The sequence below is a fragment of the Macaca fascicularis genome, chromosome 3, assembly GCF_037993035.2.
Source record: "Macaca fascicularis isolate 582-1 chromosome 3, T2T-MFA8v1.1".
Lineage (NCBI taxonomy): Eukaryota > Metazoa > Chordata > Mammalia > Primates > Cercopithecidae > Macaca > Macaca fascicularis.
Window position 1 is genome coordinate 110,463,362 of NC_088377.1, and position 18,599 is coordinate 110,481,960.

Below are 18,599 nucleotides of genomic sequence, written 5' to 3' on the forward strand. Positions count from 1 at the left end.
TGTGTTTTCCTAATGATTTTTCTATGCATGTTAAAGAAATGAACTAATGTTTATGAAATTGTATAAGTCATTAAAGGTTTTCAAAGTATTAAATTCAATTTGTGGTTCAGTGGGTAAAAAAAAAAGTAGTAGTGTTTCTATTTTCTAATGAGTATATCTCCTCTAATAACTAGAGAATTTCAGTGAAAATTATTTCATCTGAAGTAGTTAAATATTATGTGGGAAAAATTTTTAATAAGCTGTGTTAAAATAGGATTGGCCCATCACCGTTTATAATCTTATCAGTTCAGCCTTGCCTGCTCTCCTTCAACCTTGCCTGCTCTCCCTGCCAGCTAATACTTATATCTGCTTCCACAGCAATCATGGTTCCGAAATTTTCCATTACATAATTCAAACTGGGAAATTCTACCATTGCCTTTTTTACTTTTAGTTGCTCTTCCCCAAAATAAACTTTCTTATACAGAAAAGAATACTAATACGGAACTCATTAACTAGTACCTAGGCCAGTGTAAGAGAAAGAGAGAGAGACAAGGAAAGAGGGAGACAGAGAAGAGAGACAAACTAGCAGGGAAAGAAAAGGGTGTTACTCATTTTAGAGAAATTCTAACAAAGTACTTTTCTGTTCTCTATTTTTCTTCTTGCTAAGAAAATTGAAAACATTCACATTTAGTCTTATTGCTTACTTTATTAGAATTATTTACATCAATTTATTGCATAGTGTCACTTTTTAAATTTTTTTCTAACTTTCCTAATACCTGTTGGTTTAATCTTTGTTGTCATTTTATCTTGTTTTTAAAACAAATTCTCTTTATTTTTAGTTTTCTGATCTATAATTTAATGCACAAATTTAAAGTTCAACTTTTTAATTGTTATCTAAATCTAGTTAGGATCTCTTTATTCAGTTAAGTAATATAAGAATGTTAGAACATTTTACTTACATCTTCTTTACTCCTGCTCAACACATCATAGCTTATGCCAAAATCGCCTGGGGTATTAGCAGATATTAATTTTTTTCAATAATGTATTTTCCATTTAAAACATTTACTGTGTTTTATTTTGTATTTTTGTTATTTCTTTCCTTTCCTGTCTCATATCTTTCTCTATTTATTGTCCTGAATACAACTTCCGGTAATTCTTTTAGAGTTTTATGTGGAATAATGTTTTTGAGCCTGTATCAGTTTCCTGTTGCTTCTCTAACAACTTTCTGCAAATTTCGTGGCTTAAAACAATGGAAGTTCGTTTTCTCACAGTTCTGAGGGGCAGAAGTCTAAAATTAGTCTTTAGGGCTGCATTCCTTCTGGAGGCTCCAGGGAGAATCAGCTTCCTTGTCCTCTCCAGTACCCAGAGGTCACCTACATCCTTTGCCTCATAGCCCCCTTGCCCCTCTTCAAAGCCAACAGTGTAGCATCTTCAAATCTCTTCTCCCTGCCTCTTTGTTTCTGTCAACACATAGCCTTCTGCTTCTTTTGACCTTGCTTCCCTCTTAAATGACCCTTGTGATTACGTTTAAGGAATCCCTGGATAATCTGTAATAATCTCCCCATCTCAAGAAACTTAATTTAATCACATTGGCAAAGCCTTTTTTACCCTATAATATTCATGCATTATGGGCGTTAGAAGATGGATATATTTGGAGGGCCATAATTCAGTCTACCACCACGCCCTTGGCCAAGTGAACATGTCGTTCTTATAATCTGTTGCTTAAATAAGAGTTTGGCTGGATATACAGTGCAAAGTTTGAAAGTCATTTTTTTTCCAGAATTTTGTATTTTATCTTAATATCTACTTTTAGGCTGTTAGTGTGAGAAGTGGAGTCAGTCTGGTGTACGGAACTAAATGTTGTTGTGGCTGTGATTATCTTTGGTGCAAAATAGTCTTCACACTCCTCTAGTAGTGGGCTATAGTTGCCTTGTGCTTATGTGCTGGACTTTTTTTTTTTTTTTTTTTTTTTTGGTGTGAGTGCTCCACCCTCAGCTGGAGTACCTGTTCATCTTCATCACAGGGTGGGGGTGCAGGGTCTCCTCCCACGCTGTTGTCTCTCCCTCATTGGTGGTAGACAGAGTAGCTGGGATGACAGGCGCCCGCAACCACGCCTGGCTAATTTTTGTATTTTTAGTAGAGATAGGGTTTCACCATATTGGCCAGGCTGGTCTCAGATTCCTGACCTTGTGATCCACCTGTCTTGTCCTCCCAACATGCTGGGATTACAGGCATGAGCCACCACGTCTGGTCCATTACATTATTAAAAACAAATTAATTAGACACTTAATAAAGTCTTAAATTGTATGTGTGATTTCTGACCTTTATGTGTTACCTTGAGCAAGTCACTAACCTCTCTGGACCTCTAGTTCCCCACATCCCCACATGTAAGCTTTGAGGGATAAATTAAATCAACTTTTAAGATCTCTTCCATTATTATGACTTGGGGTAAATAAAGATAGCCAATGAAATAAAATATCAATTTACTACTTTGGGGGCCTCTTTTTCTCTTTTCTATAAACTGTGCTGGCTAAATTTCAACCAAGATCTTTTAGATCCTCCTCATAAATCCCATAATTTCATATGCTTCCTGTTACATGTGTCCACTTTTTCTTAGGTTACAGCTTTTCTCTAGGAAATGTGATTTTTGGATACTCTAACAGAAGTGACAGTCGGAGAGTATTTACATTCTTCTGCTGCAAGTAGAAAAAATTTTGATTGATTCCTTCACTACTCTCCCTTCCCTCTCCCAATCCTTGAATTCCCATTTCTTAGCTCCATCCAATTGGAGTGAGACAATACAAAATAGCAAATTTATTGGCACCTAGATGTTCCAACCAAATGGTTGAATGGAGAACTCTGCTTATGCTCCTGACCACCCCTTGGGCTTTACTGTAAATGAATAATGGCAGTGTTTATAGATTTCAAAACAGATGCAAGGAACATAAAGCTACACTGCTTTCTAATTCTTTTCGATTGAGTTCTGGATAAATGAACTTTCAGGATGAAAACAGGGTAGTCAGGGAAACTTAAGGAGAAGAGTATGCTTGAGCTTTGATCTGAAGCTTGAAGCACTGAGAGGTACAGAATTGGTCCAAACTGGAATTTCTTGAGCACAGCCTTGAAAAATGTGAGATGAAATTAGTAACAAAAAGAGTCCATAAGAGGACATGATCATCTACACTTAGGACACAGTGGGTGGTGAGAAATGGTCACTCTGAAATAGCTTTTTAAGGCTACTGAAAATTATGCAAGTATTCAGGTTTTATAAAGTTCTGAGTTTCTATCTTCTCATGGTTTTATAATACTAAAAATATTTTGTTAGCTCTATTTCTAAAGTATGTTAACTATTTAGCTATCATATACTTTCTGAATATAATCCCAACATGTTTTTGCCTTTGAGTGTTATGTTTTTGACTATCAGAATTAATTTTTTTTCTATTAATAAGTACTTTCTACTTTAGTTAAAACTTTGGTGCTACATTTAGAAAATCCTTCCCGGTCCTCTAAAATTATATCAATATTTAACTTAGTTGTTTCCCAAGGCATTTAAACATTTTTGTATAAATATTCAATTTTATATTAACTTTGGTGTATGTTAGGGAATGTTAACACATTATTCTAGTTCTATTTATTGGGAAAATAATCATTTCCATTAATATGAAAGGTCATCTAAATTATATACCAAATTCTTATATATTCTGTGTTCCCTATTCCTTCTTGCTGCACCACTGCCTGCATAATCATTTTGCTCCCTTATAGGAAAAGGTTCCTTGCAACAACTTCCCTTACTTATTGCTTTTTAACAAATTTTCTTGGTACTTCTCACATGCATATTATCTCAGATAATCTTTAGCATATTTTGATATGTATTTGGAAATAAATCTATCCAGGTGTCAAATATTTAGTGAAATAAGCTATATTGTTAGTTCTGACTTCAGATAATTAAACAACAACAACAATGAAAACTAGTTCTCTTTGCAAATCAAAATTTTCTTTACAAATCTGAAGTCCTTTAGTGGACTTCTTACTTATTAATGAATATTTTACATAGTTTAGTTCAAGTCAGAAGTATGTGAAAACTTGCATTCAAATGGAACTGTTTCTATTCAAATTAAACTATTTATCATTTTATGATCACCAAAATATCTAATAGTCTCTCCTTGGTAGATAATCTGATGTGACTGCCTTTGCAAAGCAATTATGTCAACAATGTTTTATCTACAAGAAATTACATGCTGTCAATTGCTTTATCCCTTTGTGTTCTTCTGACATATCCACAAGAACAGTCTTTCCGGTAGAATAAGGAAATAGTCACTGTACCAACTGGAGAGGTACAAAGAGTATCTCTATAGAGAATCATCCTTGCCTGATGCATTATCTTTTGATTTGTGCAGATTCTTTCCTGTAGTGTAACTTACTGATTTCTCGTTGTTAAGTATGAATGAATATATCACACCACTTTTCTCCCTAAGAAAGTGGAAAGGAATCAGACAGTGAAAGGAAATGAGAAAAACAAAGCTCTAAATTTATTTACTTAATAATTTTACCTGGTGGTAAAATGGATTCAATTACCTCTAACAATCTTGCAAAAAATAAATTTTTATTAGGGTTTATACCTTTATCCTTTACTATTCTAGAATGAGATCTTATCCTTTCCAGATTTTGAAGGAAATTGAAAATGTTCTATCTTCCCTGGAGAAAGTATCATGAGTGAACTAAAAGCTAAAATCTAGGGGTCCTCATGTCTTTGGATAAGGCATAATTGTTCTTCTTTTCCTTTTCAGTTTCTTCTTTGTGGCATTTGTGGAATATTGTGCGCCAAAAAAAAATCAGGACTTGTCGTAAGTTTTTGATTTGTTTGTATTATGCATTGAGGTGTTTGAAATGTAAAATTCTAAAATAGAAATGATGACTAGCCAGTTTTCATATACTGAATATTGCTAGTTTGAGACCAAAAAAAAAAAAAAAAAAAAAAAAACTGGCAAAAAATCCTGCCTTTTCTGTTTTCAAAGAAAACCATCAAAATTATTAGAAACCATGACAAAAGCCCACCAATATAAAAACACTTTAATAAACTCTTTAAATACCAGAATATGTAACCTTTAATGACTGCTGCAGATGGCAGTCTCTAGTTTTCCAATTTGAAGACTGCCAGACAATCGCCTGAATCCTTCAGTGAGCTCAAGAAGATAAAGCTTCAGCCCATGAGAAATGTAACCGTTTAAATATGGAACTGGGCCTAAGGATTATTGGCTTTCTTTGACTGTGAAGCAAGTTTTGCGAAGCAGCAAGACAGCTGTGTTGCTATGGTTACAGTTAATTCTCAGAGATTTATTTTATTTTCTTTTATTACTGTGAATGCACATATAAGTGTTTTCAGATGTTTTCTGGTACTATAGTGGGTTTCTGGGGTATGGAACACACTCCCAGTTAACTCTGATATTGGCTGGATGAGACACACTGCATGCTGAAGTGTGGATTCCACATTGCCTTTCATGATTTTTTATGAGAGTTTGGAAATAAGGAAAAAGTGTGGTTTATTTTACCAAGTATTATGGGAAAGAACATAGACACTTACAAATTAGCAAAATTAATACTACACAGGGACCCTAGGAAGTGGCCTTTGAGCCTAACAAGAGTTTTCCAAGGGGAGGCCAGTTATGTGAGCAATCAGGCAATTGGAAGCATTGCAGTTATTTTTATTTGACCCCTTTTTCTAATCACACCTTTCTTTGTGAGAACATCTATTATGACAAAAAGGCTAAAGCCCTCATTGCTTTAGATAGCAATTTTATATTTGATTTTAAAAAATTACATAAAGGGAAAAATGAAACCTTTAGAAAAAATGTATTTTTTCAGGCTTGTAATTTGCATTTATGATTCTCCCATCATTCTTTAGACATGGCCTTCATTCTTCTTATGCTCTTCCTCTACCAAGACTCTTTATGACTATGTAGGAACAACTCCTTGGGAGAAAGCAAGTAAACAAACAAGGAAACAAGACAAAAAAGGAAAAGAAAGAGAAAAGAGAGAGAGAAAAAGAAAGAGGAGGGAGGGAAGGGAAAAATAAAAAAGGAGGGAAGAGGCTTTTTGTTGTTGTTGTTGTTGTTTTATACAAAGGCAATAGTGTCACTTTTCTGTCTTTCTCTTACAAGTTACAAAGAAAAAAAAATAATGAAATCTGATTTTTTTAAGAAACTACCATTCAGGTGGTAGCTGTATATACTATTAAAAGGTACATTATCCTCTGTACTTTCTGAGGTCCCCATTGATGGCATTTAACTATCAAGATTTTCTACATTTTAATGAAATTTAAAAAAAAAATTTTACTCCAAATATATCTGCAGTCTAGAGTCTCCAACCTGGTGAAATTTGAAAATAGTATATGGTTACAGATTTTAACATTTTAATTCCTGGATAAGATTGCTTTGTTAATACATGTTAATGAGGTGTCATGCCTTTAAAGAATTAATCAGAATGACATCAGGAAAGATATGGGCTTTCATGTGATAGAAAACTAAAGGTATTGTCTACTTTCTCTGTAACAATAATTATTTGAAGCTTGATTATAATATCTTTCCATATTTTCAGAGAATGAGTAAACACCAAAATATATCCCCGAAGAACAGCATGACATCCAAACCTACTTTAAAATAAAATATAATTGGTTAATTCTAGTAGGCATCATGAGCTACAAGTTTATACTTAGTAGGATGATTTTATTATTGGTAATGGATCTTCAGTATTATATTTAATCAAGTATAAAAAGATTTTATTCATTATTGGATTTTTAGCTCTGATGATACAGATGCAATAAGGAATGCTGAATTAAGTTGAAAAAATGAAATTAACTACTGTAGTTACTGACATGACATATTCTCAAGAAAGCCTTCTCCAAAAATCTTGGCTGGGCTAAATTCTTCTCCTCCCTACTCCTAGGGCAATCCATATATCCCTTTCTTAATATTTATCATGCCATGTTAAAATTCTGGATCTTCTCTTTCACAAGATTTAACTATTCTCAAGAGGAAGAATTATGAATGATTGATTGTAATGCCAGCAGCTGCTGACTCAGTGGCTAACAGATGCTAGGTGCTTAATAAGTGCAGAGTAAACTCAACTGTCAATGAAAAATAATACCTGATAAGGCCGGGTGCAGTGGCTCACGCCTGTAATCCCAGCACTTTGGGAGGCCAAGGCGGGCGGATCACGAGGTCAGGAGACTGAGACCATCCTGGCTAACACGGTGAAATCTCGTCTCTACTAAAATTACAAAGCATTAGCCGGGCATGGTGGCGGGCGCTTGTGGTCCCAGCTACTACTCGGGAGGCTGAGGCTGGAGAATGGCTAGAACCCGGGAGGCGGAGCTTGCAGTGAGCCGAGATTGCGCCACTGCACTCCAGCCTGGGCGACAGAGCAAGAATCCATCTCAAAAAAAAAAAAAAAAAACAGAAAAGAAAAGAAAGAAAAATAATACCTGATAAAGTAAAATTAAATGTTAAAGCGAGTTACAAAGCTGTTTGACTTGGGGAATTATAGCAAAGGAGAAGATCAATAAAGTCCAAGTTAGGACTTAATTTGTGCCTTTCATCCAGGAGTCTAAGGAAGAAGCAAAATTATTTCCAGGAAATGAAAAATACAACTGATGTGGGAATAAGTAATTCATATTGAAGGACAAGAGAGGTAACTGGAATAAGACTGTGTTCCAGAGAAGAATGGAAATTAGATTGCATAATTCAATTAGTATCATACTATAAAGTATCATGAAAGCCCATAGAAGAATTTAGACCAGATGCAAAAAGAAAATATAATTATTAAAGTTATTTGACTAGTTAATTTAAGTTTATTAAATATTCACAAAATATGTACATCTCAGAAAGCATTATTCTTGGTTCTGCTAGGGATCCTATGATAGTTGTTGATTAACCCTCCTAGCTCTATTAATAGACACTGAGATCCAACCAATAGTAGGACCAAAAGCAAAGCTACATCATCTGTTTCTCTAAAACAAACAAACAGTATTTTTGGAACACCGATTGTATATTCTTCAACAATAGTGCCACAAAGTAATAAAATATTTGTAATATATAGGGGCCAGTTCATAGGAGTCCCTAAAGTACTTGTTTAGGAAATACATGCACAATGAAATATGAGTGAACTTTTTTTTAAAAAAAGAGATTTAACTAAGTTTCCTAAGCTCACATAGGTAGGAAGGTATAAAGATTTGAAGTTAGGTGGAACTAATGACAATCCAAAGAGAAGCTATTGAGATATTTTTGAAGGATTGACACAGTGAAATTAGATTTGGAATCAGAAAAATCTCGGCTTGGTGCCTAAACTTAGCGTTAGCTATTTACCATTCATTTTTCTAAAACACATGTTACTGTCTCAGAGGCTTGCTGGGAGTGTTAATTGAGATGATATCTGTTAAAGTTTCTAGCATAGTAGCACACAGTAGATGTTAAATAAATATTTAAATCTGAATCTACCTAGAAGATAAATTTTGTTTGCTTCAGGGTTTTCATAAGCTATATTCTTGGCTTTAATATCGTCAGCTATCAATTTCTGAAACACTGTGGTATACTCTCTCTGTCTACAGTGAGTCAGAGTGAATAGAAACTTGGCTTAAAAAAAAAAATCTCCTGTCCTCTGTGAAGCACCAAAACCACTTTTTCTTCTTTATTGTAGGTTAGTCATCCTTGACATGCAGCCCGACAGGGCAACTGTGTTCTGGTCAGGTTTGACTTTTCAACTTTAACGCTCCCTTTCTTTTTTTTTTTTTTTTTTTTTTTTTTATCAGATGATCCTCTTTTCAGCCTGCTGTATCTGTGGACTCATTGGGGGCATCCTGAATTTTCAGTTCCTCCGGGCAGTCACAAAGAAAACTTCCTCCCTATACCCTCTGCACGTTGCCTCCATGTCTCTCGCGTGCATTGGGATCGGGGGCTGCACGCTCTCTTCCTGGCTCACTTGTCGACTAGCCAGTTATGAACAGAGGAGGATGTTCTCAGAAAGGGAGCATTCCCTGCATCACTCTCATGAAATGGCTGAGAAAGTGAGTTTCGTACCTTTTCCTCTCACTGCTAGCACATGATGAAGACTGAAGTCCACTCTGGGTGAATCAACTTGAAACTTTAGATCACAATTTGAGGAATCAGATTTTACACATTTGGCTCTATTGGGTTAAGAATAGAAATTTTATATTTATTTTTTTTTCTCTGCAATTCATGGATACACCTATTTTCGACAAAAGTTTGTAGTCTATCTGTCTATTCAAAAACATAGTGCCTAAAATAGTATTTCATAAAATATTGAATGCTTTATAAATACAGATTTTTATGTATTATACTGAGGAAAAGCACAGATACTAAATACACTCTCCACTCAATAATGCCAGTTTTAGAAATTGCATGAATTCCCTTTTCTAGCTCTTCCCTTGTTCTTGTAAGGAGATGCATTTGATTATGTAAATTTGATCTTCAAGTATAAAGGGGCTTTTTAATAAGGTGACAAAACGCCTGGCCTATCAGTGCAGATATTACAGTCCATATAAAGCTTCATTTAATTCTCATCTAAACTTATGCATATGTGGATAGCTTTGCCTGTATTTTAAGCAGTTGTCCTTGCATAATTGTTTCATGAAACCCATATAAATAGGAAGTTAAATTAATTGTATAAAAGGACAAATGGTATAGTATGACGTCTGTGTTTCTATTACATTTTGCACATATTCCTTAATTCAGTTCCTGCTACTGGATCTAGTAGAGAAAAGAGGAAACATTTGTAAAATAAACTCACTAAGGTAATGGCCACATTATATTTTGCTTCATGTCATGGAAATAAAATTGCATAAGCACAGAGCAGAAGTAATAACAGCAAGGCTTACTGCACATTTCTTTATAATGTTTTGAAGGAAAAATATTTATTCTGTAGTGTTTCCATTTTGTGTACAATCTATACATTCAAATAAGGGGAGCAAGTGTTCTCAAATTGACTCAAGAAAGCAGTTTTAAGCAGAGCTACGCATGTCCTTCATTAAAGAATTAATAATATACATAGGAAGACTCCAGTAATTTAAAGAAATGATTGTTAAAAATAGATGGTCATTTTATATGTATATATGAATAGTGGCTCTTTTGTGCTTTATTTTTATACTAGTCTGATTTAGTTTTCTGTATATATTTGTGCAATATTTATTGTATGATTGTTATATTTACATTAGAGATTGAGGGCTATTGAAATAACCGACTTGCCCAGCTGCCCGGTGGTGCCCCCGACACCAGAGTTACCTACAAGGTACGCTGACTTCTAGGGAGTTACCATGTTGTAATGTCACTGCAGAAAGCATTACCCCCTTCCAGAAAGTCATGATGTCAACAGATCAGTCTGAACTGATGTTGTTTAATGTTGTTTCTCAAAGTATCGCTTTCATAAGCGCTTACTTTGCAGAGCTGCCATAAACCTACATGGCCGAGTCTTGCAGCTTGAAAGTTGGTTGAGTATTTAAAACACTCAGCCCGCCTATAAGCATCCAAACACATTTCTGCTTGGATGATTCACGACTCCTTTTATTGTCTGCTACTTCATGATACTGACTCAGTATAATCATTCATGGGCCAGAGTTTTGTTTTTAATAATAGATATGTCTGGATAAAGACAAACTGTGTATTTCCCTCGTGCTAAAATTGCATGAGAAGATGGCCAAAGTTGGACGCTAATACAGTAAAATTTCAGTATGAAAAGACTCTTCTAGTAAAATTATCTTATGTGATAAATTTTAAATTTAGTTCCCATATTTCAAATTGTTAAAAATAAATAGTAATGTTTCTTGGTTTGCTCAAACAAAGTAATTGGACATACAGAAAGTCACATGGATACTATGGCCCATTTGCAGAAAGCCCATTTGCAAATAGTCACATTGGTTCAGCCCAAATTTAAACTACAATCTTCCCATTAAATTAAGCATGCCTATTTGCAAATTTGTTTGCAAACTGGAGACTCACTCATTTTAAAAATAATTTTCACTCTTCTTTCCGATCAGTGATTTTGCTGTGTTCACGGCAGAGTGAATTCAGTTAAGAAAATTCTTTTTTTGTAAAATTTTTAAAAATTGTTTTACTAAATTCTGCAATTGAAGGTTAATATAATGGATTAACTTTTTATCATTTCTAAGCAGTTTTTGAGTGCAAAGTCCTTGTAGAAGGAGAAAAGGCACCGAATGGGTTTATGTAAATCTACTAGAAATTTGATTTTTCTCTTAGTAGGTAAAAGGGGAAAAGTAAATTTTGTTGAAGATCATTGGGGGTGGGGGGTGATTCTACTTATTTTGCCATCAGTGGTGAGTTCCTCAATGAAGCCTCAAATCAGATTTCTGAGCTATGAACTTAGCTCCAGCACAATAACCCTAATATATTTTCAGATTTTTCATCACATGCATCTCTAGGAGAGTTTCACCATGTACATATCTAGCAGATTCTCCAAACAGAACTAGATAGAAATAGATAGAAATAAATTGAGAAAAAAAAATATATATATATGTGTGTGTGTGTGTGTGTATGTGTGTGCATATATATATATATTTTTTTTTACTGCTCTCTTGCAAATAGGCTTGTTCAAGCATGGAAAGATGCTGCCAATCTATTTTTAGATAATTTTATCAACATATTTTTAGTATGGTGCTCTAACCATTAAAATATGAATGGGCTTCACATCCCATCACTTTTTATTGTATTGGGAAGGGTTTAATATTTAATAAAACATATGAATTAAAAGCATCACAATTTTTCATAATGTTATTTCATATCATCGAAAGTGAAACTTTTAACGCTAGTTTGTCCTTTGCATCTGTATTTTCAGTGCTTTTCTATATAGTTTTACTTATTAACTTTTTAGTAACTGATCCATTAAAAACATGTTAAGAGACTTCGCTGTTATTACTTCTTACTGGAAGAGGGATGGTGTCATGAAAAACAATCTTTCCTACTATGATTTTTTAGTGATCCATAGTTACAAATGAGCAATGATTCCCTTGTAGGCCTTTTCCTGTTCTTAGCAAAAGGCCACGCATTTTCCTATAGAATAAAGTCACCTCTAGAATGCATTGGCACTTTGTTGACAGGCTCAGCAGAGTCTATGCGTTAGAAAAACTTGCTCATTTAACCATCTTCTTCTTTCTAGGCAAGGTCTTTCCAAAATTTATTTGAAGAAAGAAAGAGGAAACTCAGGAAAGTGGGGAGAGAAGGGACCGTTGTTGTGGATAGAATATTTTGGTCTAACCGACTCTTACTTCAGCATTTTCATGTGCTCCAAGATGCCATGAAATTTTATTTCCTCAAATATCCTTGTCTTTCCCCAAAACTTAGCAAGTTTTTCAATGGATTGAAATTTCTGTTTTGCAAACTCATTAACCAAAACAATGTCTTATTCCAAAAGCCAATTTTAATTAATCATGTCATTTTTCTAACAGGAAATGACAGACAACATGAGCAATGGAGGACCACAGCTGATATTTAATGGAAGAATATAATCAATGTTTTAAAGAATTGAACACTTTTTAGGATTTTCATGAGGCAATGAGACACCAAAGGACTAGAAAATAAAACAGTTTTTGCATTTGCGTTTATTTCTCCTGAGCATCCACTAAAATTATTCTTCCTAAAAAATATATTGCCTCACTGGTTTCTCCACCCTTTTTCATGGGGTAAAAAACTTTCCAGAAACGTTCTAATACAATAATTTCAAGAGGCTTTCCAGATTGTTTCCTTTTCAGGAAAAAGAAATAATAAAACAAATAAAATGCATATTCTATACAAACACTATTTGACTAGCATGATTATTAGATTTGTAATGACATATTTCATATGAGTAATTGAAAAGTGCAAATATCAAGAAATAAAAATAACTTACTGATGTCTTTGTTTTGAAAGACAGATGGCTTCAAGGATGCCACAATTCAAAACCTCAGTAATGCCTTGTTATAAAAACATTGTAATTATTTTCAACTTGTTAATGAAATATATTTCATAATTTATTTGTAAAGGACGAAAAACCTCAAGCATAAAAAAGAGACTTTTTAGAGAGAGAGAATACTAATCTATATGGTATTTTTGCACAAAGAGTGAAAAGTTATATGTGAATATCATTTAAGAAAATAAACATGTTTTGATCATACTGTGCAGATTGATCTGCATGTTCATGAATGAGCCTAAGAATAAAGAACGTGTGTGAATGTGTGTATATATACTGTAAATATACAACATGTATACAGCATATATTATAGCATACATGAATGTAAATAGGTATTAGGAAAGCAATTGTGATGCTGTGGGGGTATTATTAAGATTCTACTCCAATAGAAATGGGAAGGCAATTGCTCAAGGCTCTTCTATGCCCACAAAATCACATGTTTAATTTCTACTAAACTTGCCCATTTTTCTTCTTTTTATTAGGTTTGTTTTGTGTAAATATCATTGTGGCTGATACTTATGAAGATGAGTGATCTGAATAGTGTAGTATATAGATAGATTATTTATTTTACTGTTTCACTATGATTATAGTACTTATGTATAGCAATTAAAATTAATTTATAAATGAACATGATTTTAATGACATACTTCCATATTTATAAAGACATCATGACTTAAAATTGTTGATGGTATTGATATTTCAAACACCTTGCAGTCCAATTAAATGATACAAAAGGGCAGATGATGTAACCCCCCAACAATAAAGTTATAATTACCTTTGCTATAATTTAATTTAGGCGTTTTGTTTTACAATTTTCATGAAATAATATAGGCAGTCCATATATAAGAAAGCATATATCCAAAGATCCTGAAATAATTCTTTGTGGAAAAAGTAAAAAGATAGGCTAACATTTATATAGCTATGTTCATTCCTTTCCTGTAATAATGAAATGTTAAAATAGCAAACAAGAACAACACATATACGTGAAAAAACAACAGATATCTGAATATATTTATGAGAATATAACCTGTGGCAACAGGCAAAGAAATCTATTATTTTTAAGTACATAACTCTCACTATATTGTATACTTTTCTTTCTCCCCAAATCTAGTCAATTTTCAAGTCATTTTTTATGAGTTACTTATTGAACCATAGGTAAATTAAAATATTTAGTACCCAGTATGAGAATATGATTTATAAACAAAACATGAGTTTTAATTGTGCTAACACAGCAATAATGATACAAGTTAATGAAAATGTGAAGGTCTTTTATTTTATAGCAACATGATCATCATGTAACCTATGTAAATGAGCTCACTAAAAATTCTGGCTGTCATCTATTCAACAGAAATAACGGGACTCTGCTTTTTTGGTGTAGTTTTTGAAGTCTCCCAATGCCTTTGGATAACTTCATTGCCTAGTATATTAGAGAAGCTGTCCATAAATGCAACCTCACATAGTGAATCAACATCATAACTATTCATTCAGTGCCACAAACAGGCATGATCTTTGCCAATAAAAATCTAAATTACATCATGAACATGTTTGTGTGTGTATGGTCCTACTGAATTCACGCAAGAATGTAGTTTTGTACTGCAAGAATAAACACTGACTCTAATTTTCTGTAACATTTCTCTATAAACATGTTTGTACAATACAAAATTATAATACATCAGAAAAATGTTGTAATGTCTTTTGAACTGATTTATAACATAACACATTAAAGGGCAAAAGAAGGCATATCACTGCTTTGATGTATAGTTAAAAAGAGATGCAATCATCACAATTATTCAAATAGTTTACAGTGTATGTTTAACCAAGTATAGATATATTTTTAAATATGATCATTTCTACCTAGTGTTTTCAGAGTTGAGTCTAGAATAATTTACTTGGGATGTGCAGTGATTCTTTTTTAGATAAGTGGGGGATGTTAGAAAGATATTGTTTAAGTACTTGAAAATTTAATTTGGACAATACATTGAACCACATGCTGGAATGTTTTAAGTGACTACCTTATAGTTTTAGTATGAGCCTACACTTAGAAGAAAGCAAGGTGATACTAAATTAGAAAAAATATGTGAAACTGGTGTGGTGGTATGCTTTGGACCATATCAAATAGGGAGACGTATCATAAGCATAAAAGAATACAATTTGGCTCTCTTTGGAAATTTTAAACATATATGTGTATGTGTGTATATATATTTACATATGTGCATATGTATATGTATATGTATATATACATACACACGATGGTTTGGAAATGGAACATGATATGACAACTCTACTGACATGTCTATAATAAAATGATGTGCTTTGAAACTACATATGGTGTTGGCTTTCTTTTCATTATAATACAGAAATGCTTCCCCAATAGCTACATGAATAAATGTGCTATTGTGAGAGTGGCAAGGGATAGCCTGCTGTGAATGAGGGGAAAGAGATAGTCACAGATGAAGGATATAGAATTAAATAAGAATATTAGTTGAGATACAAAAGTTAGAATATGTTCAAGTATAGAGAGAGACTGGTTGAAGACATCAAACAAAATGATTATAATAAGAATGTGAAGTCCCTAAGGGCATGAGAAAATAAGACACAGATCATATGAGACAGAATTTACTATGGTAGGACAGAGATTGCATGTGATGTCACAAATTAAACCACAATATTTAGAGAACTCTGATGGCCTACTTGAGTTTGTCAAATTGGTTGCTACTGGCATTTGGGCTGGATAATAACTTATTATGCAGACTGTCCCACACATTTCAGGCCATTGAGCATCTTTTGTCACTTCCCACTAAATCCCAGGAGGACACTCTAATCATTTTAATAACCAAAAATGTCCTAACAAATGCTTACCTGTTTCTTTGGTAGGGAGATATTACCCAGTTAAGAACCACTGAGGAAATCCTTTGAACATAATCCAGAGCAGCCAATTTTAATGCCACCCATAAGGGAAGCCTTGAATTGCTCAAGGTCATAAACTCACTGTTCTAAGGTCTACCTACACTGTCTAATATGGTAGCCACTCTCCACATGTGACTATTTAAATCTAAGTATCAATTAATTAAAACAAAAAGAATATTTTTGTTTTTCAGTTTCTCCATCAAACTAGCCATATTCCAAGTGTCAAATAGATATATATGGGCAACAGTTACAGAAGATCCCCATCATTTCAGAAAGATCCATTGGATAATGCTAGTCAAAAGCATATAGAAACTTCCCATTTCCTTCAGTCCTTGTACAAGTTCTTGCACAATTAACCAACTGTCATTACAATTGAAAATATGAAAAGAGTCAGTAAATACTCCATGGAATTTGAAAGGTGATGCACCAATTATAAATCCATGAACTGGGCCGGGTGCGGTGATTCACGCCTGTAATCTCAGCACTTTGGGAGGCCGAGGCGAGCGGATCACGAGGTCAAGAAATTGAAACCCCGTCTCTACTAAAAATACAAAAATTAGCTGGGCATGGTGGCACGCGCCTGCAGCCCCCCCTACTTGGGAGGCTGAGGCAGGAGAATCACTTGAACCCGGGAGGCGGAGGTTGCAGTGAGCCAAGATCACACCACTGCACTCCAGCCTGGTGACAGAGTGAGTTTCTGTCTTAAAAAAAAAAAAAAGAAAGAAAAGAAAGAAATCCATAAACTGAGCACAACTTGTAAAAATTAGCAAATGTGCACAACCCATAATCAAGTGTAAAATTGTTTTAGATATTTCACATTTAAAAAGTTCTGCTTAGAACAATTCCACTAAATTGCTAAATATTGTATGTTTGACAAGCAAAATGAGATGTTGCGTAACCCCTATTTTTGAAGAATTTTACTCTACCTATTACATGTGTCAAAGGATATCCTGCATTTCTTGTGCTTGGGGATGTGAGAATAATAAATATATGGTCTTCCACTTTATTATTTGACTTAGTTCAAAAATGGTGTATTTTAAAACCTTATGTCCCAAACTACATTTTCAAAGATTAGTTAGCGAACATATTTCAGAAACTTAGAGGAGCATCTTAAGTATTATTCAGTTAGAGCACTGTTTCCAAATAAAATGTCAGAAGTTGGCATCACTTCACTCTTTTCTTCTTTTAGTCATTTTTTCTGGAAACATATGTAATATTTCTTACTCAAAGTGTATGACAGCCAAGAAATTCAATTATTCCAAATCCATAAATCACAGATTGTCAGTTACTCATAGCAGGGGAAACCAATTCAGAAATTGCTGGAAATGTGGATGCCTAGCAAAATTAAACGGAGGAATTTCTGTTTTACTCCCTTTGCTAGGAAAACAATTTATTGAATACAAGAGTCCTTTACTAGGAATACAAATGCATTTCACAAGTAATATATTGCTTAAAAACCAAGCTATAGCCTTAATGAAATTATCTTAATATTTTAACACTTCAATATTATCTACATCAACAAATTATAGTGAAAAGAGACTCCTTCATTTTAGGCAGAAGGCCTTCATTTAGTTGGAAACCTTGCCATCTTTACCTTCCTCCACATCAACTAGGGACTATTGTTTTCACAAGATTTTCTTCACTGAAAGGCTCCACCTTCTTCAGCCACAGAATACATTGCAAGCCTTCCCCCAAAGCCAAAAGTTATTATGCCACAGAAAATTGTCAAGAAGGCTCTAGAATTTGCCTGAAACTTCACAGAAAAATCTAAAATGTTGTCAAAATTTCACCAAGTGTTGTATTAGCTGCAAGTAATCGGGACTCATGACTGTTCCTTAGTATCCAACAGGGTATTGATCTCCAGTTGATCATTCTATAACATCCAACCCGGGAGTTGGGGTGGGGGGGGGGTGTCGTGCACTAAAAGAAATCCCTTGAAATAATAGGGTCATTGCCCAGGAAAGAAAAGCTACTGATACCTTTGGAGGTGGCTCTATTAGCCAACACTACCCCTCACTCTGAACTGTAAGTCAGCCCAAGGATGACATAACACTCAACTTTGTAATATAAAAGTAATCTAAGGGCTTGTTTAGATAGTGGTCTAAATGTCCACTCCTTTCATTACTATCCAAAAAGGCTTTTGAAAGCCAGACTTCTCTTTCTATCTTCAGAGTATATTAGTATTCTTCTATCAACCTCTGAGGAAACAAAATAAAAGCCTCAATGTTCTCTGTAATGAAATGAATTGCTGGAGAGATGGTCAAGTTTCCAAGTCTCAATATACTTAGTAGTGGTAATATTAGCCTATTGCCATTTACCAGCAAAGAGGATGGTGGCACAGCAGGTGAAAATAAGCATTTGTCAAGCTCTATTTAGCAAATGCTCTTATAATATACATTATCTATAAAGGTGAATATCCCTTTATTATATTAACATCACTTATTTAACAAGAAATAAGAAATAGAATAAACAAGAAAAAGGTGGGTAGACATCATTTTACCTGAAAAGTGAGGTCATTTCTCCTGAATCTTAAAGCCATTCAGCCAAATCATATAACATGTATGTGCATATATACACACACACACACACGCGCACACACACACACACTCATACTTAGGTTCATAAAACAAACCAATTCTATCCCATATGAACCATTCTCCTTTATTTAATCTACTACTTCTGATTTTAAATTCAAATTTCTGGTTCTTGATGCTGCCTTGATTTCAGTTTCCGGTCTCTGCACT

At 34.0% G+C, this 18,599-nt stretch overlaps 1 protein-coding gene across 9 annotated transcripts in view; it reads left to right on the forward strand.

Annotated features, from left to right (window-relative positions):
* Positions 1-15,270, forward strand: part of TMEM196 (transmembrane protein 196) — a 51,261-nt gene extending 35,991 nt beyond the window's left edge. For 3 of the 9 annotated variants that reach the window (XM_005550020.4, XM_005550021.4, XM_065542214.1), the window contains exons 2-5: positions 4,767-4,823; positions 8,783-9,037; positions 10,205-10,278; positions 12,449-15,270. In XM_005550020.4, coding sequence (XP_005550077.1) covers positions 4,767-4,823; positions 8,783-9,037; positions 10,205-10,278; positions 12,449-12,455 — 393 coding nt within the window. In that variant the 3' untranslated portion in view covers positions 12,456-15,270. The remainder of the gene's footprint in view (positions 1-4,766; positions 4,824-8,782; positions 9,038-10,204; positions 10,279-12,448) is intronic. The other 6 variants (XM_005550022.4, XM_005550023.4, XM_065542215.1 and 3 more) reach the window with 3 other exon arrangements.
* The last annotated feature ends 3,329 nt before the right edge of the window (positions 15,271-18,599 follow it).